This window comes from Rhinolophus sinicus, chromosome X (assembly GCF_036562045.2).
Source record: "Rhinolophus sinicus isolate RSC01 chromosome X, ASM3656204v1, whole genome shotgun sequence".
NCBI lineage: Eukaryota > Metazoa > Chordata > Mammalia > Chiroptera > Rhinolophidae > Rhinolophus > Rhinolophus sinicus.
Genome location: NC_133768.1, coordinates 9500701 through 9526776, shown reverse-complemented (window position 1 = coordinate 9526776; position 26076 = coordinate 9500701). Strand labels below are relative to the sequence as shown.

Here is a 26076-nt window from a genome sequence, read left to right as displayed (position 1 = left end):
CTGTTTAAACATATGTCCCACATGGAGGACATGAATCTATATTTGATCTTTTAAGTTATCAAATGGCTTATTAACTGATTCTTAATGTCTATACGTGGTGGCATATAATTCGACACACTTAATAAGGACTGATTTAAAATATGCTGAATACTAATAAGCAAAGATGTTGAAATAAGTGAACTCTTATTTGGACCAAGACCTATTTGATAGACATCAGCTCATATGTTTGTATGTAGAATCAAAACGTATCTCAGAGTGGACAAATGGCACTAAAGAAAGTCACAATTTCTTTGCTTCTGCATTTTGTGTGCACATTACAAAAAGACTATGCAGTGTAAAAATTTTTACTCCATAATACTAGTTATAAGAAATATCCCATTTTTTAATACTTCTATATAACGTATCTCTCCTCTGAGCTCTTGCCCAGTTGGCTGGTGGGAAATATATTCACGGGTATGTCTTGAGAGATGTCCCCTCTTACCAAAGTCATGTGAGGGTCCTGGGGCTGTTACTCAGCTCTCACCATTCAGGAAATTTCCTCTGGTGGCTAACTCACACCAGCCACTGCTGACTGGCCCACTCAGTGTCTAAGGGTCCCTTCAACATCAGGTGGTGGCATGGCGTAAGAGAAAGTTCATACCACAGATGGACACTGGGTTGACTTCCTGGCTTCATCAAATATTGCTCCACTGACCTTGAGCAAATTACAGAACTCACTAGCACAGTATAGAGACTTGCATACAGTTAGCACTTATCTAATCCTGTTTCCTTAACTGTAAATTAGTCCAATTACCCCCAATCACAGAGATTTGCTAGGATTTGGTGTATGTGACCCAGAGGAGGGCTTGGTAAATGGTGGCTGTTTCCCTTTTCCTTTTTAAAAAATTCAGATCAAGTGCCTCTTCCAGCAGTTTCTGTTTGCATGAAAAAAAACAAGGTAGCAAAAGAGTGGCAAGGGAGTACAAAATCTCTACATCTTACTTGTTCAAAGAATCCTTTTCTGCCTCGTCCTACAGATTTATAAGCCAATTCATTTTTATAGATTCTATTTATAACTAAGATCCACTCTTACCATTTAGTTTATGAACACGGGTCTCTGCTACCACACCATCTGGGTTCCCAGCAGGGAGAGGGAGGATCTTGGTAATTGCTACCTCCCTGCTCCCTGCCCCGTTGCCTGGGAACAGGGACAGGACTTGCCTCATTACCTCCCTCCTCTCTTCTCAACATCTCAGGGATATTCTGCCATCTTGGAACATTCCCACCCACTGGGGAACCATTCATCTGCAGGAATTTGAAAACTGTACCCTCGTGAAAAAAAAGTGAGATGTGTCTACTACTTATAACAGTACACTTAAGCTGGAAAAGTTTCATGACAGTCATCTCCAGTGGTCCTCAATGGTGTGGGGGCATCCCCAATGATTGGGGAGCACCACCAGGACTTAGCAGGTGGGGTCACAGATGCTAAATGTCCTTCCGTACATGGACACACCTGCACTCTGGAGAATGGGCTCACACAGAATGCCTATAGTCCCCGCATCCTAACCTTTTGGGGGATGAGGACTCTAAAGCTGTTACATGCCCTACCTGACAGAGCTGGCTGGGAGATGCCTGGTGTGGACCTATGACCTTCTCTTCCCCAGATGCAGGTCTCACTATCACACTCTCTGCCTCTTAACCACAGGAAGGGAGCATAGGGACATTACATAGCTTGGATACTGACTCAGGAAAGGGGGAGGATGTTTTTCTGCAAGTTCACATGTAAATGATGCACGTGAGGCATAAATACAGCCCTTACAAGCCCAGACAAAAGGGCAGTAAACACTGCATTTTCCCAGAGGGAAGAGAGGTGACTGAATTTAATGTCGAACTAGAGGTCATCTTAAGTGTGGGCATAAATGTAACTCTAGTTATGTTGGGTATATGACCTGACACTGCATTCAGGCATGGGGGCAGGTCAATTCCATGTACCAAATATCTCATTTCAAATCTTTGAGCCGAGTCTAAGGTGATGTCAAGAGGCTGACCACTGTGAAGTCAGTAGAAGCGAGGCAAATAGAGATAATACAGTGAATGATACCGATGGAGCAATGAAGAAGTTTGGAACACACGACGTGTCAAGGCTAAAATCAACACACATGCAAAAGCACGAGACAAGTGATGGACCGGCTTCTGGCACAGTGTCTGAAAAGGTTATCAGCTCATTTAGATTTGATTAAAAAATAATAAAATAAATTGTACGTAATCTTTGTAAAGGTGGGGTAGTATGACATTCACTTTTAGGGTTCTTTCTGCAAACATTTCTTTTCAATTTCATGCTTAGCACTGCACTAGGCACAAAGGCTAGCATAATGAATAATATAGGATCTGTGCAGAGACTGGCTATGTGCTTTGCAAACCCGCTCCCTCCCCCATCTGGGCACACAGCTGGACTACACTTAGCTTCCGGTACAAGGAGAGTCACCCATGTGGTTGGCTTCTTGCCAAAGAAAGGTGAGTGGGAGTGCTGTACACCCCTTGGATGCCTGGCCCAGAAAACCTTCCACGTGCCTTTCCAGCCTCTTCCCCTTCTGCAGTTTGACAGGGACAAACAGGAAGCTATGCATTGAAGACAGCAGAGCTGCCAAACGGGGAGGGTCTGGGTTGGCTCCCTGTATTTATGCCCTGACGGAGAGCTGTCCACCAATCAGGAGCAGCCCTTGCGGACTTTCTGTGATTGACAACACCCATTGCGAGTTTGTTACAGCAGCTGGTGCTATCCTAATCATGGTGTTATTCTATCATTAAGAACCACACAGACTTGTGACAAAAATAGACAAATTCGTAAGTAATTGTAACATTGTGTGGTACAGATTATAATAAAGCTGTGTATACATTTCAGTGGGTCAAGATATGGGAGCTATTAACTTCGAGGGTGATCAGGGAGGATGAAGGAAAGCGTAACAAAAGTTTGTGATTTTTATTTCCTTTTTTTTCTTTCCAAAAAGGATTTTAGATGGCCAGAGTTCAGAATATTTGCTTTATCTTTATTAGTTTTGCTAGGGAAAAAAAAGCCTAGCACCCTCAGCTTCATGTCTTTGCCTCTATGTCCTATTATCTTCAGATCAGCTCTCTTGAACTTTCATTGGTTTAAGTCAAGGGTGGCCAACAACAGCCTGTGGGCTACAGCTCCTGTTTTTATAAATAAAGTTTTATTGGAACACAGCCATACCCATTGGTTTACATATTATTTATGGCTACGTATGTGCTACAATAGCAGCATCGAGTTGTTGTAACAGAGAGCACACGGCCTGCAAAGCCTAAAATATTTACTATCTGGTCCTTTGCAGAAAAAGTTTTCTGACCCCTGATTTATATCATCCCTCACTTAATCTCAGCCTCAGCAGGGCACATGCCAGTAGCCCCTGAATCTTTCTACACCCCCTTCACCCATATGACAACACTGAAATCACTCTTGTTCCAGCCACTGCCTTATCACACTGCTGCACACCTGTGTTGACCCAAGTCAATTTCACTGACAATCCCTGCTGGGTTCTAGCGCCCCAGGGGTGAACCCTGGCTACTTTTGCAAACCCTGAGTTTCAGGGCTTTTTAATCATTCCCCAAGTTATCTTCATGCTAAAAGACGAGATTTCTACCCAGGTTCCTCTCTGGCTTTGAGTACCAGGGTTTGTGCTCCAATCCTCTACTCTGCAACTTCAAGAGCGGTAATGACATCTGGCACAAGCATGACCTAACTGATTACGAGTTACAAAGTTCTCTCACATACATTATCTCATTCAATCCTTAGATAAAGGCTTAGAAGTGTAAAATTCCTACCTCCATTTACAGACTAGGAGACCAAGACCCTGCAAGGAAAGCAATTTGCTCACAATCATCAGCTATGGTGATGATGCTGACCTCGATGGAGACAGCAACTCCCATTTATTAAGACCTTCTCATGTGCTCTTACTCTGCTAAGAGTTTTCCTCACTGTTGTTTATCTAATCCTTACAACTGTGTGCGGTAGGTCTTCATTTTATAGATCAAGAAACTGAGGATTATGTAAATTGTCTTTCCCTAAGGTCACACACAGCTAATCCATTGCAGAGGTAGGATTTGAATTCATATTTTTCTGATTTCTATGCCACATGTCTTTTCATCGAGTAGCAGGATAATGTTTTGAAATATTCACTGATGTTCCCCTCCCACCCCCACACCCCCATTTCTTTGCTCGGTTTGATCAGGTCTTTCTTTGCTCCTTTGATCAGACAGACCACACAACACTTATCACCTCAGGACAGCGTTGTTATAGAAATAAAGAAATAGCTAGGTCCTAGGAACGAAGAGTAAAAACTATAGGCTAGGAAAGATATTCAATAAATCAGAGTAAAACTTCCTTCTCTCCAGAATGGGGACTTGTCAGAGGATGGGGAGACGGAGTGTGTTTTAAGGTATGTAGAAGAGCACTGACTTGTGGTTACCTGGGAAAGAGCAGGCATGGCCCCTCTCTTTTCAGAAGCTGGTCCTCCAGGAAGAATTAATTGGGAACCCCCAAAGAGCTGTGTGGAATTAAAGAGCACAGCAACCTGTGCCTTCTTTCCTAGTCAAAATCCTAGGAAAGTGACAAGATCCCGGAGGGAATTAGCCCTAGAAATTATCTTATGTCCCAGCACAACTCAGAAAGGGCAAGTGCACCCAAGATGACAAAGAAGTGGCTAAGGAAGGGCTGACAGTGGTGAACAAGGGATGACACAGTAGCTTCCTGCCTACGTGAGTGATCAAAGGCAGACCAGATGGGTACAAAGACACCTCAGGTACTTCTACTGAGATGAATGATGTGGCCAAAAGGTGGATGTACTTCGCCTCTCCCAACACTTCCTCCCATTGAACCGACCTCCCTTAAATGTAGACTCAGTACTGTGGAAAATGGAATGAGATTCTTGCCCACTCTACCCGCCATGTTGTTTGTAAAAGTAGGCTCTGCCTTTGAGCTCTTGGATCCCTTCTACTAGCATCTCTAGGAAATGATATATATTAAGTCCTCAGGATGTTCTGACCACAGGCTCAAAAATATATATATTTTTTGTCTTTTCAGCTACTTATAGAAAGGGCATGGAATAATTTATAAATTTTTAGCTCTAAAGGATTAATAGAATATCGCATAAGGCCAATAATTATCTTCTTCCATTGTTTTTCTTAATACAAGCAAGATGTTAAGACATTCAGTAGTGTCAACCATATGAGATCATTGAAAAGTTGCCCTCATTTAAAATTTTTTCTAGTTCTTCAATCTTCAACATCCATTTTCCACACATGAGTTGCATAAAAGCATCGACAGTAATGGAGAGATTTAATGAAAGAGTGGGAGATGGTCATTAATGAAATCTAAGGGACATTAAAATAATCTGGATGAAGCCATTTTTCTTATTAATTTTCATAATTATATGTCATTATACCCTTAATGAACAATGGACTCAAATCCCCTTTTCCATTTTATTCTTATTAGAATGTGTTTTCCCACATAGTCCATTTTCTAGAATCGCTGACCTCTTTCTCCCCAGGCTCTGTAATTTGCAATTGTCAGAAAACGTGTACACGGCAAGTGTGTATTAGGTGAGACCACAATTTGTAGTGTCAGCATGCCACGAGGATGTTCTTTTGTGTTTTCACTGAAATTGCTTGCTGGTCTTACCATAATAAGGCCTTATTATATCATACATCATCATGCATATTTTATATGCTGGATGCTCGGTAGATGTTCTTTGCTTTGTTATTTTACTAAAGCAGCACCGTTATGCATCCAAGCCCAGCTGAAATTAGACAGGAAGGTGACCTTCCTAATATATTCTTTTGCAGACACAGTAGCCCTGGAACATGATCTGACTTGACTTTCTATTATAATTCTGATGAGGAGGGACTCATAAAAAGACAGACATGCTGAGATCTAATTTTTAGATGGGTCCCTTCTAAATGGCTTATTTTGCCCTTGTTAATCTTGCCAATCTCCCACCAACTGCAACAGGCAGGTAATCCTGAGCACTTCCTACTAAAATCAAGGCAATTGCTTGGCAAACCTGGGATAGAAGACAGGCTAGGTGCATATAATCCCCAAATGGAAGTGTCCATGGGGTGTGGGTGCTAGAACCCAAGTTCTAGAGCCCGCTTACAGCTCTGTTGTTTGCTGGGCCTACCAAGTGAGGACTTGACACGCCCAACAGTCAGGCTTGTCCCCTTTGGACCACCACGCCCCAGTAATTTGGACTGGTTTTCTTCCACTCCCACTGCACACTTCCCTCCTTGCCCTGAGCAAGTGCTTCAACCTCTGTCAGCCTCAGTTTCCCCTCTGTCATTTGGGTACAATAAACAGTACTTGCTCACGGGGCTGTTGAGAGGAATAAAGATGATGAGCAGGTCAAGAGCATTCACTCAGGAGCCGACTGGGTTTCACTCCACCTCTTACTAGCTATGGGATGTCGGGCATGTCCCTTAACCTTTCTGTGCCTCGGTTTCCTCATCTTTAAATTAGAGGTACATTGTACCCATTCACCACAGTGAGGACTGAATGAGTTAACATACAAAAAATACTCAGGACAGGGCATAGTAAGCACCATGAAAGTGTTAGCTGCTCTTAATATTAAGGAATGGAGGTGTTTAGCAGGAGGGTTAACATATAATAAGGATCTAATACATGTTAACATGTCAATAAAGTGACCCCTAAAAGTTATCCACAAAGCCTTGACCTTGATTGTGTCAGTGAGCTGGCTCACTTCTTTTGTAGGAATGTACGTGTTCCAGGGAGGCACGAATCCTCCTTTTGAGCATTCTTGTTAGAATTACTGGAATAATCTCCCTGGTTTAAAGGGGAATTTGTATATTGGTTGGCATGTGTTTATATGTATTAGTTACTTAGGTAACAGGAATGTCACTAAAAATTAGGGGTTTTGTCCTTTGTGAATTAAAGTAATGACTAGTCATTTATCACCTGTTCTTATTTCTTATTACAGTTACTTTCTTATCATGTCTGCTCCCCAGAAATGCTGCCTACGCCCAGGGTATTAGCATAGAAGTGCAGATAGATGTGGGCAACCTTCTATAGATGTGGCCATCGCTATGGCACTGCCCACTAATGAGATCAGCAGGAATAATGAACTCAGGTAATGAGAGAAGACAGCTGGAGGGACAGTTAGCTGCTCTAGTGCAGAGGATGGGAGAAGGAGAACTCGTTTCCAGTTTGACCCTTGTGCCTTCTTACTATGGGGTGAGCAGCCCTCAGCTTCCACTGCTCTGTTGGAAAGGGGTAAGACTGAACTGTTCACATCCTTGCCTCTTCAATGCTACCTTCTGATAGAGACAAAGGGAGAGGAAAGGAGCCAGCACATTCAATCTCCTGCCAGGGCTCTAAAATGGAGATTGGCACCGGGGGAGTCAAGGAACATTCTGATGTTATAAGCAAAATTTTGTGTACGTGTGGATTTTTCTGGGTGGGGGGATAAGTCTGTGGTATTTATCAGATTTGCAAATGGATCTCTCATCCCCAAAAGACTAGTGCCTCCAGTCTAACACGAACCAGGAGATTTCTGTCGCCACCTTGAAGGGGCAACTGAGGAAGAGCAGAAGCAAATTTTGAGGTTGTGGATCAGGACAGTCACCTGGATGATGGATATTACTGTACCTGTAGGTTGGAAAGTGAGTGAGTATCCATCAGGAGGGACTGGGGTTTCCAGGGACAAAGGAAAGATCTAGTTTACAACTGCCTCTCCATGCATAAACCTGCCCTTCCCCTCAAGACCAATGGCTACCCTTTACACTATATTTAGCCACTATATATTTACCACTATACCACTGCATTTATTCACATCCCCTCCATCCCCACCAAACATTCCTACTGAACACCATCCTCCCCCTGAGCACATCATAAATATAGTGTAATTAATTAGAAGTCTCCTCCTTGGGGGCAGGAATGACGTCTTAGTTACATATCTCTAGCGCCCTACGTGACATTTCCTACCTAGTTAATGCTCAATAACTGTTTAAGTCAATACATTTAATTGGGCTGGCTAGTCTTGGGAGATGGGGCATGCCTCATAACATCTATGAGTGATTATACCCCATCATTTTTTAAAATAAAATTTTAGAGACTGTCTTAAGTTAATTTGTCTAATTGTGAAAAGCCAAGGGAAATTATCCTTGGATACTTCCAAAGAAGAAAGCTATGGTAATTTGCAAAGGGCATCAGCTCTTCAAAGATTTTGCTCTTCGACCACTGGAAAGTGTGAGCTAGAGTTAAGAACTGAGAAAACTATGAGATGAACGGAACTTGTCTAATTTCAGTGCAACAATTATAGCTCTTTTTTGAGGATACATGAAAAAAACCCAACTGTGGTTACTATAGCAGTAAATTGGCCTCCAAGAAACTCTTTCATTTTCTCAAGAAAAAAATTATAAATTTCTATAATAAAGCAATCAAATAAGAAAAAATAATCCACAAAGAAACACAAATGTATCTGGAAACAAAAAATGATCCATGAGCAAATGCTGCAATGGGAGAAAAAAAGAACAAAACAAGACTAAAGCACTTAGGCAAGTAAATGGATGCCAATTTTTAAAGAGGATTTTACAGTGTTATTAAAATGATGAGTGTTTTTCCGAATTTCCTTAGTGACTAAGGAAATGGGATATTTTATTAAACAGAAAGGGAATTCATCTTGTGTAAGATATAGACATTAGAACACGTATCGGCTGTGAAGCCCAATAAAAAAGATTATTTTATAAGAGCTAAATTTCTAGGTTAGTACACATATGGCAGACAGATGACTAAACTGATGGGAAGGCACAGGAAATTTTTCTTCCATGAACTTTTTCATTAGTGAGAAATACATTATTTCAAAATTCTGGTTTAATGAATTTGAAGGTATCAGTGACAATAAGAACTCGGCAACCAGCTGCATTTCATCTCTGTGAATTGCACTGTGTCATTGTACTTGGATTGATTTGCTTAAAGTGAAGTACCTTGGTACTTTCAGGAAGATAAACTTATTGCCCTGAGATTAAAAGGGAGTATGTTTTAGGATTACATGTTCACTGTCTCAATAGCATCCAGGGCCTATGTGTTTTTATCACTAGCAAACTCCTTTAAATCTGAACAACTTCCCCAAGCGTCCAATGTGGGGGCTTGTCTGTTTTAAGGAGGTCCAACTTGAACAGGCATCACTAATCAGAGTAGTGTAGACTGTAAGTTCCCCAAAGGCTGGGCTTTGTCTCATCCATCCCTCTGTAGCGGGTGCCTAGCTCTGTGTCCTGCGCTTAGTAGGAGACTGACGAATGTTTTCTGAGGCACGGATTCATTAGGTCACATTCAAATGTGCAGAATGTAGAGCTGAAGGAGGGCTGGGGGAAACCATCTAAACCTGTAGTTTTGAAGAGTGCTCTTCAGAGCCCTCTCAGTCCCTCAACGCATTGTTATTGAGCACCTCCTATGAGCCATGCATGGGCACATGGCAGGGGACAGCACAGACAAAGTCTCTTTTCTCATGGAATTTAGAATCTAGGCCACCTGATTCGACAACAAGCTACATTCCAGATTTAAACTGTGTCCTTGTGACCTATCCCTGAGACACTGGCAAAGTGACACTTAGACCACATTGTAAAGTGAGCTGCAAACAAGTGGGATCCCCCAGAATTTTCTAGGAGGCACAGTGTGATCAGCTTCTACCAGCCACCACCTCCTCCTCTTCTTCCCAGCCTACATAAGAAAGCCAGCAAGGGTGCGACAGAGCACTGTGGCCTTGGCAGCATGGCTGTGATCTGGTGAGAGTTTACTTCCTCCGCTCTGTGATGAGGTCAAGTGGACCTCTTGAACACTAGCTGGTCTTGCTAGGGGCTTATCCGAGAGATTTGGTCGGGAAAACTAGCAGCAAGAGGGTGAAAGCGCCTGAGCCAGACCTCCCATGTATGTTACTGTGCGGTGGCGTGGCTCCTCAGGGGGCCCCCCTCTCCTGCCACCAAATAACTCACATACGAGTTTCACAGGAGAACCAGCATGCAGCTACCGGTGACACCAAGGGATTCGCCAGCCAATGCTAGTCAGAGGAGCAGCCACTGTCCCCCAAGAGAGGGCTCTAACTATGGGCAGTGATGCAAGAAGCCCTCAGCTTTGTCTCTCCTAATCCCCTCCCAACCTCCAGCCCAGAGAAGCCAGGCCTTGAGAAGGCAAAGAAAGTTTTATGGACCTGAAGTATTTCATGACATTTAAAAAGCATGCACGTTTTCCATTTCAATCCATTTGTTATTGAGCAATCCACAATCTCTTTACCAAGTATGTGGGAATCTTGCAGTGATCACAACCCCCGTTTGAGAGAAATTCTCTGTGTATATTATGCGAGTTTTTAGTCTAATTTGGCTTAACCAAAGAAAATGCAATCAGTGACCTTACTATCTCCTAAAGCAAGGCTTGGCACACTTTTTCTGTAAAGGGCCACAGAGTAAATATTTCAGTCTTTGCGGGCCACAGGTCTTTGGTGCAAGTATTCACCTCTGCCATTGTAGGGAGGAAGCATTCTTAGACAATATGCAAATGACTGGCTGTGGCTGTTTTCCAATAAAACTTTATTTGTGGACTCTGAAATTTGAATTTCATATGATTTTCATGTGTTGCAAAATATTCTTCTTTTATTTTTTCCAACCCTTCAAAAATGGTAAAAGCCATTCTTAGCTCATGGGCTGTGCAAAACAGGTGGCAGGCTGGATCTGGGCTGCGAGCTGCCATTTGCTACCCCTCTTTTAATTGGTTCATTTACTCAACAAATATTCACTGAGCTTCATTACATATGAAGTCCTACAGACACTTTTGTTTACAGAGATACCATTTTCTTCCTCAATGCATTAAACCAGAAGGAAAAAAACAAAATCTTTCTAAATGCCCCTGGAAGGATTGCTAGGAAATGATCACACTTTTAGATAGCATTTTCTCCATCTTTGTCCTGCAGCAGGCAATTCAGTCACAGCGAATACAAACACAGATATTTTATTTCCTCTATCATCCTCTAGGCATAGAAATCAATAGGACTGATCACAGAGGCGTGTGCCTAGGGGAAAACAAAATGACTGTGTGACCTGCCATCAGGCCCAAACATGGCACTCCAGGATGCCAACTCATAAGGCTCATAGCCAGCCTGGATGAGGTATGTTCCCGCTGACACCCACACACATGTCAAGAGAAAAGCAGTTCCAAACAATAACATTGCAGTTCCCTCCAAGGGCTCGAAAATATGAAGTCACTCCCGATTCCTGTATTCCTGGTCCACAGGAAGATTGGAGGCGCTCCCAGGTGTCACTCCCCATACCGGGTGAATCTGACATGAGCCTCAGCGCTGGCTCCTGTATAGAAATACCCTTGCAGATTTGGATGACAGGCACGCCTTTGCAGCCAGCTGTGAAGGTTCCATTATGTTAGGCCTGGGCTAAAGCAGGGTGACCAACCGTTCTGGGACTGAGGGGTTTCCCAGGATGTGAGCCTCTCCATGCTAAAACGGGGACTGCTGGCCACCGTACTAGTCGGCCCCCTCTATTTCTATTTCTCTATCTTCTCACCCTGCTCCAAGTTCTTCCAAGGATGCAGGACCGTCCAACACTTCTCTGTGAAGCAGAAGCTCAACTAGGCTCGGGAAAGAACTTTCTGCGGAAAACCCCAGAAATACTCCACTTAATGCCTCTCCCAAAGTACAGATGTACTTTTTGCTATGAGAGAGCAGACATGGTGGAAGATCCCCTTCTCAGTTTAAAGTGTTCGGATGCGTGAACACCTTCATATAATAGGCACGGCTTCATTTGGAAAAGTTCTGAAGACCCCTTTTGTCCTAAATACACTGAGCGAGTGTAACTCCAGGAGGCTTCTGAGGAGATTCTTGACCTAATATTTTAACATCAAATAAAACATATTTTCTGGTGCCCCATTAAGAACATCACATAACAAATTATTTACATCTATAATAAAACTAAACCAATCAACCAAGCACATTTTAAACTGTCCTATGCTTGACCTAATTATCCTTTTGCTTCAGTTGATGATTTCAAAACTCACTAATGAATCACTCAGTCAAGTATGAAAAACCAGTGAACTGTATGTTTTTGTATCTGTGGGACTATGTATATAAAATTACTCATGACTTAATCTAAATTCAGGTATTGCATTTTGATTTTCTTGGTTATGGAATATCAATGTGGCAGTAATTTTGGAAGGAAAAGAAAGCACAACTTTTGGATATAGTGATGGAAATAAGACTTGCCTCATATGTGGGATATAAAACTGAAAGCAATAAAGGAATAAGACAAACAAACAAAAACTCATAGACACAGACAATAGTTTAGTGGTTACCAGAGGGTAAGGGGGTGGGGGGTGGGAGATGAGGGTAAAGGGGATCAGATATATGGTGAGGGAAGGAGAACTGACTCTGGGTGGTGAGCACACAATGCAATATATAGATAGTGTAGCACAGAAATGTACACCTGAAATCTATGTAATTTTACTAACAATTGTCACCCCAATAAATATAATTTAAAAAGTCAAAAAACATTTCAGCTTTAGTCTATGCAACCTGAACGCTAACACAGAGTGAGCAATTAAATGTTTTGTGTTCATGTGTCTTTTATTAGAGGTCAGCGTCACCAGCATTTTCAAGGTGAATGTGTGGGCTTGTGTTTCTACCCTAAACTGGCCCCCAGGAAGCCCTGCCGCTGCTGGAAGAGGCCCTGGTGCTGTGCAGCAGCTTTCTGGGCAGGACAGGGCACGGAGATTGAGTCACCCACCTGACCAGGTCGATGACCCGCTCCCTCGGGGCAGCGCTGACCGGTTCATCGTTAATCGTTACGATCTGATCTCCTGGGATCAGCTTTCCTTCCGAGGGGCCACCTGGAGACAAATAAGAGTGAAGCGTGGTGAGACCATTGCTAATCCATCGGCAGCCTCCTTTCCGGGTCATGATATACTGTGAGCAAATGGAGCTATCGGCAAAAACAAAAGCCAACCCAACCTGGGTGTCTGCTACATCCGTGCTCCTCAACCCTGGCAGCACGTTAGAAAGAACTGGAGGGGCTGGACAAGGCCATGGTTCTGGCTAAACCCGGGCCAACTAAATCTGAACCTTTGGAGGTGGGACTCAGGCAGCAACATTTCTCTAAAATTTCCCAGGCGAGATTGAGACTCAGCAGCCTGGCAGCGCTTCTCACTTCAATGGGCACATGAGTCACCCGGGGACCTTGTTAGCCTGCAGACGGATTCAGTAGGTGGGGAGGAGTGTGAGCTGAGGATGCATTTGTGACAAACTCCCAGGGGCTGTGCACGCTACTGGCCCACTGGCCAAACTCTGAGTATCGAGGCCTGTAGAAGACGGTATTCCTCCAACAGGTAGCCAAAACAGTCGTGTTGATGCCCTACAGCCAAAGCTGCAACAACCTGGGCACACCTGGCACAGAACAAAGTTGCTTTTATTTACCCACTGCGACTAAGGAGAGCGCATGCTGTGGGGAACTGGAAGACCACCCAATCAGAGGGTGCCAGGGAGGACTTCTAGGGCTTGGCCTGTACTATGTGCTTTGGGGAGGGTTCAAAGAAGTGGGAGTTTGCTCTCAGGAAGTTGGGGCAATTCTAGCTGAGCATCTTCATAATCCTTGTCTGGAAGGTGGGAGGAAAGAAGTAGAGCTAAAGCTGGGACTGGTAAAGGAATAGCAGTCTCTCGTATCAGGCTGTTAGGTCATTCTGTCGCGTGGACTGACTGTGCTTGCATGTGTCGGGGCTCACACATGATTCCAGAGGACTCTTATTTGGTCCTGATCCATCATGGTCACAGCTTTTCTCTTTCAGTTGTTTTTCCAAGGAGGAGGTAGGGAACTAATATTTGTGGAACATCTATTATGCACCGGGCAATTGTCTAAATGCTTTGCCTAGTAACCTCACTGAATACTGTAATCCCTTCTATATAATGAGATAACCGAGGCTCAACACAGGCTAAAGAATTGGCTGGAAGGATAGGTCTGGGTCTCAGCTTAGGTCTGTGGACTCTTCCAAGTTCAGAGAGGCCAACATCTCTTTTGAACTTGCACCTATAATTCAAAAGCTGGTCACCACCAGGTCTCCTGACATATAAATTTAAAGCTATAGCTGCATGAAGCACACATCTATATGAAATAAAACCTGTAAACAAATACTTCGATTATCTAGAATACCCGCACATGTCTAATGAACTTACTTTCTAATTAATGATATGGTGCTATAATTTTAACTTTACTTCCAGAGGTCTGTCACTGGGTAATAGGAGCAGCTGAAATATTATTGCTTCAAATATTGTCACTATTACTGTATTTAGAAATTGAAATGAACACTTCAGATCCAGAATATGGAACTCAAAGTAATTCAGTTGTTTTCCACCCACCTAGACACTTGGTATATGTGTCATTCAAGCTGGAGCATAAACTTATCTTCTTTCTTGGGAGTGGGGGGGGGACCTTAACACGGTCCCATATCAATGATAAAAAATATTCATTTCAAGATGTGGGAACTAAGAGTCAGTATTTGCACACATAAGGAGTTCTGAAAATCACTTGGGAGACTTTTTATAACTGTTGGGTAATGTGCAAGCCATCAGTCCAATTCAGTCAAACAAATGGTTAGAAATCAAATGCTGGTCAAAGACAGAAAGTTTTTCAAAACAATTATTTCGGTGATGAGTGTTAATGACTCTGATGAGAAAAGCACTTGCCAATTAACAGGACATACTCTTAACATTTGACCTATTTTTTTGATCAAATGGAAATATTCTTGTTTAATCAAGTGACTTGAATCAAAAATTCTAGAGATAGCAACATATAGTTCCTTCCAAAATATGAAGTAGTGGCACATATCAGAATTGTCTCATGCCCTTTAGTCTGAAGGCTGGGTTGTCTGGTATAGAAAATCTGGTCACGTCGCTGAAATCACTAGGGACTTCAGTAGAGTCATTTTTATGACAGACACAGTTTATTTGACCAGAATTTTCACTCATAAAAATGACTGGAAATGGTACTCTTTGACCTCTGTTTTCACTTTTTTATACTCTTCTCAAAATTGTCGAACAGTGGGTGTTAGCATTTGAAGCTAAGGAGAGTTGAGGACAGGGAAGGGAAGAGGTGGAAGGAACAGTGAGGCAATACAAGAAATTGAAAAGCAAGACTTGAAATCTCCAGTCAGCTTCCAGGAGGACACCCCCTTAAGAGAATCTCATAACCAGAGATGATCAAATATCCCACTATTACAAAACAGCATGTCAATGTGACCTTGTTTGGGAAAACAATAGGAGTATACACACACATATAATATTATATATATGTACATATGATACATAATATATGTATATGTGTGCACAGAATTGTCATATTCTCTGTGTATATGTTAATAATGCTCAATTCTCAGTAGTAGGAACTCAGGTGATGTTTTGTCACTTTCTCCTCTCTACTATCTACTATGTTGTATTTTTTTATAAAGCATATGTAATATTTTATCATAAAAAGCAACAAATCTCTTTTATTTCGAGGATAAAATTCTTAATTCTGTCAAGCTCGACAACCCCACATTGAGAACTAAAATATGATCTGTGGCTAATGAAATCAACAGCTTGGCAGGCCGATTAAGAAGTTGTGTGGTGAGACAATGGTAGGAGAACAAAGGAAACGTATTCTCTGCACGAGTCGAAAGTGGTTGACTGTATTAGCAGTGCTTACCCTGGGGCATATTATGTCAAAATAATAAAAAGTGAAAAATTAAATCAACTTAAAAAAATCTATATTAGCTCACTTAGTTGGCTTTCATTTCCCTTAACTAACAGACTCAGCTGGCCAAATATTTCAGTTTAATAATAATAAATATTACGGAATAAGTATGTACCTGGCCCTCTTCTAATGTATTTCATTCTCTCCCTAGACCTATAAGGTAGATACTACTACGATCTTCATTGTCCAGATGATATAGAGAAGTTACATCAAACTGAAATGCAGGAGAGTTAACACGGAAGCGAAACAATCTAATAAAGGGCAGAGAGAGGCAGGATTCAAATCCATCAAACCCAGGCAGTCTGATGCCAGAGTCTGTGCACTTTACTGCTGAGCTCCGTCACTCATTGGGAAAACCCCAGAGAGAAACAGCACAGATGATAGTCTCCTTTGGTCTGAAGATAAATTCAATACAAGTGCATTAAAATAAGTACATCAATATGTATAATAAGTAAATAATTAAAAGAGCATTGTTTCTAGAAAGGCAGAGGCAGCCCACTGCAGGCAACTGCGTCACCATCCATTACATTAAACTGTGTTGATAGTGGAACACCTGTATCCTCTGATGAGAATGACGTTAATTATCTGACCATATTGTAGAATGTATGAGATTTGCCACACACTGTATCAGTCAGTGTTTACTGTATAACAACCCCCCCACAAACTCAGTAGGGTACCCAATAATCATTTCTTCTCATGTGTATGGGTCTTTAGATTGGCTGATCCAGGCCAGGCTCAGCCGGGCAGTTCAGCATCACACTGCAGATCAGGCTGTACTTAGCTCTAGGCTGTAGGCTGGCTGGCCAAAGCGTTCATTTTGGGGCTTAGGCTGAAAGGGTAGCAGCCACTTGAGGGAAATTCTTATGGTCATAGCAGAAACCCAAGAAACAAGCTCAACTGCACAAGCATATCTCAAGCCTTTGCTTGTCATCTCTGCTGATACGCCCGTAGGCCAAGTCAGTCACCTGGTCCAGCCTAATAGCGATGGGCTAAGGAAATACCTTTTGCCTCTAGTGGGAAGTGAGGGGAGTGCATCTTTGTAAAATTATCCAACCACATCCATGATTAGATCCTACCATAACTTAAATAATACTTCCTGCTTTTTTTTTTCGCTAAGGAGATCGTCAGGAGCTTACTGAAATATAGTACAGTGCCTGCCTCTTATTATTTCCATTCACACATTAAGAAGTGGGTCATTTCCTTGGTCACCAATGATGGATCAATGTTTTCCTAAGTCAAGCGATATAATGGATTTGGCAGTCTAACCCTGGTTTGCAGAGCCATTTCTGTCCCTCTGGTGGTCTGACTCTATCCAGGTGTTGGGAAAACTCAACTAGTCTTCCCAGCCTGAAATGGAACAGTACAAAACTTACGAAACTGAGTAGTCATCATTCTGGCAGAGTGTGATGGATGGTCCCAGGAGACCGAGGAGTGGGTTTGGGTGCTTACCTGGCGTTACTGAGCGAACAACCACTGGCTTTTCACTCCCTGCCACGAAACCAAATCCCAGGACAGGGTCCCTCCTCATCTCCACCTTCCGTGGAGCCGGAGGGATGATTTGGCAGCTCTCCAACCGAGGGTCGTCAAATGGGATTGCCTGTGTCATGTGACTGTGGGGAAAACACACACGAGAGAAACAAGGCATCAATGTATGTGTTAGGCAACGGCCTGATAATCACATTCTGACTAGTTTCCAAACCTTCCATTGTCTATTTGGTAGAGAGTGGGAATGGTGTGGGGAGACCGTTCATGGTTCTTGCATGGCCTCTTTGGTCCTTGAAAACTCTAGGCCCACTTCTGCTTTAGGCCTTTGCACAGCCTGTTCCCGGAAATGAAAATCCTTGTCCTGCAGATATCTGTATGGCTCATCCTCACCTCTCTCAAGTTTCTGTTCAAATGTGACCTTCTTAAAGAGGATCATCCTAGTCACACACTTTAAAATTGCAACCCTGCTTTCCCCACACTGAGAGCCCTTTACCCTTTTCTACTTGTTTCCCCCCGTAGCACTAATCACTTGCTAATGTGCCATGGAATATACTCATTTTAATGCTTATTTTTAGTGTTTTGCTCTTCACACTAGAATGTAGGCTCCATGAGGGCAGGCAACTTGGTTTCATTCACTGATTTATCCTCGGTGCCTAGAAGAGTGCCTGGCATGTAGTGGATTCTCAATAAATAACTAAATTAATAGGTAGAGAAAAAGATACTTCTTTGTGGAAAACTATAAAATTATAATATATGCTGAGAAAGAACCTCAGAGAATTACAGACATTAAGTAGAGAATTACAGACATTAATGTGTATGGCTTCTGGCGCCAGTGAAATTGAAGTGATGGGGATTATTTTGGTGGTAATAGGTTATTCTGGTATCGAACACATTCCCCCTGTCCAAAGACGTTGAACAATTAACTCTTGGCATTTCTTTTCTGGAGAGATTTTCAAATGATTTAAATGACTCTTTTTGTTAATATCGAAATTTTCAGAAGTCTTATGAATAATCTAAGCTTGAAATGTGTATAGCATTCAAACATTTTCAAAATGCTTCCACAAATATCTCATTTGATCCACAAAGCAACTTTGAGAATGAGGGAGCAGAGAAGGTATTATTATCTGCATTTCCCAGTAAGGAAACTGAGATCAAAATAGTGGTTTCTTGTTACTCAGGGCCCACGGCTGGTATGTCAGAGTGTCGGGTTGAAAACCAACTCCTGTAACTCTTCCTGAAATCTTCACATGCACATTGCCCAAGGAAGATTTCTTTTGAGGGAAGAGTTATTAGTTTGAACTCTAGAAATCTCCTTAAAGTAATGTAAGCCAAGATTATTCCAATAACATGGACTTAATTCAATTTTCTCTCTGTCTAATCTTCTTCAATAAGTAAAAGCACATCATTTTTAAATACGTTGAAAGATGCTACTCTATATGCCATCTGGACAACATATTGTTCAAATGTAATAAAGAAAGACAGAGAAGGAGGAATCCTGTTGTCCTTCTGTGTAATTAATAAGAGTTAAGAAAAATCAATGAAAACCATCCAGGATCTGTCCTTTAGGCATATATCACTGACTAGGAAAATGAAAATAGAGTTTAAAATCCCTTTGAAACAGAAAGGAAATGTCTGCGATTTAGCAGCTTGTGATCTGGAACTCTAGGTAAAAGAGAAGTGTTAGTTGACAACTAACACGTTGTGTACCATGTGCTGATACTCATCTGTTATCTTATTCATCCTCAGAACCCCCTTACGATGGCGCCAGTTGAGCCCACCCAATTCCTCTTTGCAAATGCCGAGAGAAGAAGAATAACTGCGCCAAGGTCATGTCATTCTCTTCTCAGGTGTAAGCCAGGTGTGATTCACACCAGGTCTTCTGATTCTAAGTGTCAAGTGCTCGACTAGCTACATAATTTGCAAGGACAGTGAAAAATGAAAAGGTGGAGCCCTACGGTTAAGAACTTCAAGACAGCAGAACACAAAACCCAGTCCAAGGCCCCGTGTGATTGCATGGGTCCCACGCCCATGAAGCTGGCCCTGGTGCTATCCCCAATGTCCCACCAGCATTCTACAAACATCCAAGCTCAGAGAAGAGGCATAATGGGGACAAAGGGGAGGGGCTGTCTTATGTGAAATTGCAGGTGTTTGTGTGGACCTAGAAATTAGGCATGGCTACCACGGTGGAGCATATGGTTGGGATGGAGGGAGGTGGGCAGACCTCAAGTGGGCAGCAGGTCACATGGAGAAGACTAGTATTCCAAAGAACAGAATTCAAGATCCTGATTAAGCCAGCAAACCGATGCAGAGTGAAGCCCACTACCTAGGACAGGAGCCCTAGGCAGGGAGGGACTGAGACACAGGGAACAGGTGGGGAAGTCAAGGCTGGGAACCAGGTATACCAGGAGGACCTCTGAAGTTCCCACAGCAGGACTCACTGGGCAGGAACTTGCCCCCCTGGCAGTGATCCCTCACAGACCAGAAACAGGCATGGCTGTGTGCGCCTGGGGGAGAATGGGGCCACTTGGGGGGTAGACGTTGTTCTGTCCTCTTGTTTCTTCTGTAAGAGAGCTCCAGCTCACAGCGTGTAGTTCTTGAGCTACCTTTTGAAACGAGTCTCTCCTTTTATTCCCAAATGGAACAAAGGAAAAGAGGGAGAGGAAATCCACATTTTCAGATTCTGGCCCTGAGCTCTGAGTTTGCACCATAATCCACAGAAGACATACGAGTATTCTATATGAGGAAGGCTGTAGAAGGGAAGCGACTCGCTAATGGTCACATGTGTTGCAGAACAGAGACTTGAACCCCGGTTGGCATAACTCTCAATTCCAGGTATAGAGAAGGACTGAGAGAGCCTCTCCCACTGCTGATGCCAGTTCTAGAAAAAGCTTCCAGCAGTGGTTCCCAAGCTTTCCTGCACATTAGAATCACCTAAGAAGCATTAGAAAAGTTCTAATGCCCAGGTTTCAACCCAGACGAATGAGATCAGAATATCGGGGGTGCGAGCCAGGATCAATTTTTAAAAAGATTCCCCAGGTGATTTCAAAGTGCAGCAAGGTTTGGGAACCATTCACTTGCTCAGAGAAGGGTGGGTTTTAGTACATCTTCTTGATAAAGAAAAGAGGACCCAGTGATATGCCGATTACCTCCTCTAGTATCCATTGTAAATTTAAGTTAAAATGTTGAAATCATTTGTAGCTTGATTGTCCTCTTTCCACTACGTGATAAAGTAATAGTCTCTATTTTTTAATTCATCATTCATTCAATAACTATTATATTATTACTTTATTAATACCTGACATTTATTAAACACCAATTTCATGTTAAGCATTTTTTGAAATGCTTTCCATATGTTAATTTAGTTAAGTCTCCAAAACAACTACATAATGCATTCATTTAATCAACAAATATTTGTTGAACACCCACTGGCTTCTCATTTCTGGGAATACAATAGGAACGAAAGCAAAATAATAAAGTAAAATGTTCACTCTAGTTCAGAGACAGAGAATGAACTAATACATTAGTAAAATATATGGCATGTCAGATAATGATGAACACTAAGGAGAAAAATAATGCAAGGAGGAAGGATAGAGAGCTGCTGGGTGAGGGTACTGCAGTGTGATATCAGCGCGGGAAATGCCTGGGGGAGGAGCATTTCCGGTAGAGGGACCGCCAAGTGCAAAGGTCCTAAGGCCTGACTTGCCCGGTGAGAGCATGCCTGAGGGACAGCCCAGAGGCCAGTTGGGGGGTGGGGAGGCTGGAGGCCGTGAGGGTGTGGTACAGAAGGGATGAAGGGAGATCCAAGATCACACGGGCTCTTCAAAGGACTCTGTGTTTTGTTCTGAGTGAAAAGGGGGCCATTGGAAGGTTCTGAGTGGACTAATGTGATAGCTGCTGTACTGAGAACAGACAGAAGGCGGTGCTGGTGGGAGCAGGGAGGGCATTTCAGGGCCCATTGCTTCAATCCTGACAAAATATCATGGTGGCTTGGACCAGGGTGAGAATGGCAGAGAAGGCAAGAAATTGTTGGGTTTTTAACATATTTGGAGGCCACTCTGACAGAGCAGGGGTGAAACGCTTACTCTGGAAACTTCTTCCTGCACACACAGGGCATTCCCAGTGAGGATCGACCTATGAGCATGTTGTCTAATGTAAGTCCTGTGTCCTGATATATCTAAATTACAGGAGACATTTTTCTCTCCAAGGAACTACCTCTTTCTGGTTTGCACAAGAAACACACAAATCCCTGAGTATAGGGTGAACCTGAGAACTGAGATGGTAGTTCGGAGTGAGACTTTGGAGCCAGACTCTAAGGATTCGAATCTTTGCCCTATCACTTCCAGGCAGTGTGAACTGTACAAATTACTTCATCACTCTGTGCCTCAGTTTCCTCCTCTGGAAAATGGTAAAAACAATAGTAAGAATCTCATAAGATAGTTATGAAAATTAAATGAATGAGTAAATGTAAATCACTTAGCAAAATGTCTGGCACATAGTGAGCACTCAAGAAGCATTAGCTGTTATTTTCTTCTCTTGAGGTCAATGAATAAAAAGGAACAGGTTTCAGACATCATGAACTCATTCAGTCTTAAAATAGGAAGACAAACTCAATAATGTTTCAAATACCTACAGCCCATCTCTCGGTGAAATGCCTCACGAATCGTAAGCCTTCAATTTGAAAACTCATATCAAATGCAATGACACAGTAAACACAAATTTAAATTGATATACACAAGGCAATATAAACCAGAATACAGAAGTATAAAAGAAGCAGGAATAAAATCCAGACTCTCTAGAGACTGAATCACTGTTAGTAAGTTTCATCGGCCATGCTCATGGACTACTATGTAACACTGAGTCCAGGGCTGGGGAGTGAGCCTGAATCATGGGGAAAATGAGAAGCAGTCATGTTGTAAGGTGGGACATAGGAGCAGGCCCTTTCATCTCAGATGCTGCCATCCTCTGTGTCAACAGAGTATCTGAAGTTCATCCCTAACATGTCAGTGTCGTTTCCCTACCCAAGTAAAGTTTGAAACTTACAACCAAATGTGTATTTTGTGGTCGTTGTTTGTTCTCGCATTTTCATTTGTTGTTTACGATTTTTTAATTTTTCTGTTTTGCTTGCACTTTGAGTATAACCTCCTACTGGCATTATCATTTTCTTGCTCAACAGGTTGTATTTTCAGAATAAATTATCTAAAAATAATCAACTTCTGTCTCTTTTCCAGCAAGAATGAATCCACATTAAAATGTTCCCCCATGAAACATCATTTTGTTTTTTGTATTAAGGCAAGCACTTTTTGGCTCTCTCCTTGCAATATTTTTTTATAAAGATGCCTGAGTCCTTTTATAATGAGCTGAAAGAGCAGCATTTTTTCACCTGCTGAACATGCTTCAGTGAATTCCGATGCTGAGACTAGAAGAATACAACTGATGAGCTACACAAACCTCCGGCCCCAGCCCCCAACCTTCTCCAACAAACACACACAGATAGGCCAGGAATCTGTGACCTAAAAACACAGAGTATATTAATTGTGATTGAAAATGTGTTCTGAGATTGAATGAGCAATCTTCCTGTTTCTGACAGATTCATTTCAAGAGGAATAATAGTAATCCTGCTGCCTAAGTCCCCATAACAAGAGGAAAGGGCTATCCTTGAACTCTTGGAGCCTTTCTTCCTCAGCAGAAATAAAAGATGGATACATCCAATGTATCACAAAGAATTACTTTGACAATTATAAAGCACCCTGTAAGAAACCTAAAGTAATTCCAGTTTCCCATGCACTCATTGGAACCAGCAAGGTCCTTTTTTGGAATATGCGCTGAGTGGAAAGATTCTGGAAGGAAGGACCAAATTTAGAAGCTATTACCTTTGGTGTGGAGTTAAAGACTCTAGAAAAGATGGTGGCGGGTGGATGTGGTTTGCCGCTGACACCACATTGCTTTACAAGGCCTTCCCACTGCCCACAGTACATATTTCTCCACCCCTTGACTCTGCTAACATCTCACTGTCCAAACTATGTCACATGGCTGAGCCCCGATGTGAGAAGCAGAAAACACTTGTGCCATCGGGCATGTGCTCACACTTCTCTATCATCACCATGAGAAGACCTTCTCCAGGAAGCTGCCGCCCCCTTAACTTAGGCTCCAGGATGGACACATGTGGAATAACCAGAGCCAGCACCTCAGTTCGGGCCAAGCATAGCAGAGCTGCCGAGTCCCCCAGCTTCAATCAGCCAGATGAATGAGGGTTAGTTAGTAATGACTGTTGTACCACACTGAATTTTGGGAACGTTTGTTATGCACCAAAAGCTCACTCATACAATCTGTAAATAGTGCTTTTGATATTATTTTATAACCCTGAAATTCCACATCCCCAGAGGATTCTCTCTACCAACCTTGTTGCCTACACTATTTATGACTAAATATGTTACACTGGACAAATACCACAGACACTTCCAAAGAAACTTCTCCCCTCATTATCTCTGTTGACACAGCAGCCACAAGAACCCCACAGTCTATTCTTCATGACTGTCTCATATCCCTGACAGGACTTGGGTAATGGTGGCTCCCAGCACAAGAGTCAACAATTCATAAGCCCTATTGAGGCCTGTGAGGGAGCCTAATGAGAAAAGTTCTGAGCAAAACTGCGGTGCTAGGCAAACCAGATTTCCCCAGAACAAGAATGTAGGCAGAAAGGAAAAAGAGCAGAAGCATGGATTGATTGTTCACGTTGATAGGTTACAACTGAGACCCCTTGACAGGTTTTCAGCAAGTCAAAATTATGATGACATGTGTGGCAAAATAACATATTGGAAAAGATTGTCTTTGTTCTCACAGAACTTTTTCCTCTACCAGGTCTAATAAGATAGGCAGGTCTTTTGCAGTTCCTTGTCTTAGGGAGATGCATTTACTAGGGCCCAAGCAAAAGCTGATTACAAGTAACCCTCTTTCTTGACTTTTGTTTCCTCAAAGTCTGAGCAACTTGGCTGAGGAGGCAAGGGCAGAGGACCCCTGTGAGGTGGCAGACATTTCAGGAGAGAGAGCGTGGTGGTATGTCTAGTAAGGCACCAAGACCTGTAGATTGAGCCTAAAGAAATGGCAGAGTCAGTGAACTTCAGGGGACCATGCAGGCTTGGACTAAGGTATATTAGGAGCAGGTAACATTACTGAAGGCTGGCCATAAAGGGCTGCTGGAATTTCCGCTCTGCATAGATTTCCAGGACTTTTAAATACTGAACATGATTACATTTGAACTGCCAAACAGCAGGAATATAACATGACGATACTCACACATGAGTTTAGGGATGAGATTTATGTGTGCTACGTAAGAAAACAGAAACTACGAGTAAACAGAATCATTGAGGGAAAGGATAAAGGGTAGTCGGAAGAGATGTGACTCAACTTGGAGAGAAACCACAGCGTGGACTGACATCATGCTAGGAGACCCAGGAAGTCCTGCTAACAAGGATCCTAAAGCTTCTAGCATCTGGTACCTCCTACTACTGATCCCCATGAGGCTCAGCCACCCTACATTTCCATTTTCACATGTCCATGGGATTCCATCTCTCTTATGATATAGGAATTTTTACACACAACTTTCATTGTTTTTACAAATCTGGGAAAGCCTCAGTCCTTGGGAACCAAAAGAACCTAACCAAATCCTGTCACAGGAAATGAGTGAAATTTAATATAAACTTAAATAACTGCACATGTGTTTACCGCTCACGTACCTAGTCAGTCTCATGCTTTTTGCCTTCACAAACAGGCATATTGCAGGTTCAGAAGAACTTAACTTTCAGGAATCCATTCCACAGGCCACTGTCAATCAATTACCAAAACACGTCAGGAACATTTAAAGATTGAGAACTGTTTGGTCAAGCTTGGAAATTTACCTAGCAGTTAAAAAGTCAAGAGAATCCAGAATGCTTAAGCTTAGAAAAACCACAAAATGTTTGGAGGACTCTTATGGGAGAATTTGAGGAGGGTTTGAAATAAATGGAGCTTCTCCTTAATGAGTAGACCAACTATGAAAATTTCAGGTCTCTTCAAATTAATTTATAGATTTAATGCCATCCAATAGAGATATCTCCATAGTCCTTTTTAAGGAATTCTATTAAAAGAATTCTAAATTTTATATAATAATATAAAAGAACACTCTGAACAAGAAAAACACTCTGGCTATCTAGTCCTACAACATACCAGAACCTACTATAAAATAACAATTAGGATGCTGTGATAATGGCACAAATATAGGTGAGTATTAAATGATGGAGTAGCAGCTTGGACTAGAACAAAACAAGGTTGTTAGGGTAAATTTAAAGATGCCTGCCCACTTGAAAGAATGCATTGCAAATTATGATTCCAAAGAAACAGAAGTGCTCTAGCATGTCAACAATGTGGTTGCTTCTGAAATAAAACCATTAAAGTACAGTAGAGCAGCTATGAAAATCTTCTGTCGTGCGGCCAGTAGGCTCAGTTGGTTAAAGGGTAGAGCTTATAACACCAAGGTCGCCGGTTCGATTCCCACATAGACCCTCTGCAACTAGATTGAAAACAATTTGACTTGGAGCTGACAGGTCCTGGAAAAACACACTGTTCCCCAATATTCCCCAATAAAAAAATTAAAAAAAAATTCCCAGCAAGTGAAAATAAAAATGATTTTTTTTTTTTTTAAAAGAAGAAAATCTTCTGTTCTACACAGGGGTTGTTGACTACCTGGTGACATTGAACGCAAAGATTAGTCCCTTCAGAGTAAAGGAGATAGTGTAATAATAAATGAGAAAGTAACTTATTTTACAAAAGAAACTT

At 42.2% G+C, this 26076-nt stretch overlaps 1 protein-coding gene across 6 annotated transcripts in view; it reads right to left on the bottom strand.

Annotated features, from left to right (window-relative positions):
• FRMPD4 (FERM and PDZ domain containing 4) overlaps positions 1 to 26076 on the bottom strand; it is a 768746-nt gene that overhangs the window by 82395 nt on the left and 660275 nt on the right. For all 6 annotated transcript variants that reach the window (XM_074324292.1, XM_074324291.1, XM_074324293.1 and 3 more), the window contains 2 exons: positions 17230 to 17390; positions 12787 to 12889 (listed from right to left, as the gene is read on the bottom strand). In XM_074324292.1, the coding sequence (XP_074180393.1) occupies positions 12787 to 12889; positions 17230 to 17390 (264 nt within the window). The remainder of the gene's footprint in view (positions 1 to 12786; positions 12890 to 17229; positions 17391 to 26076) is intronic.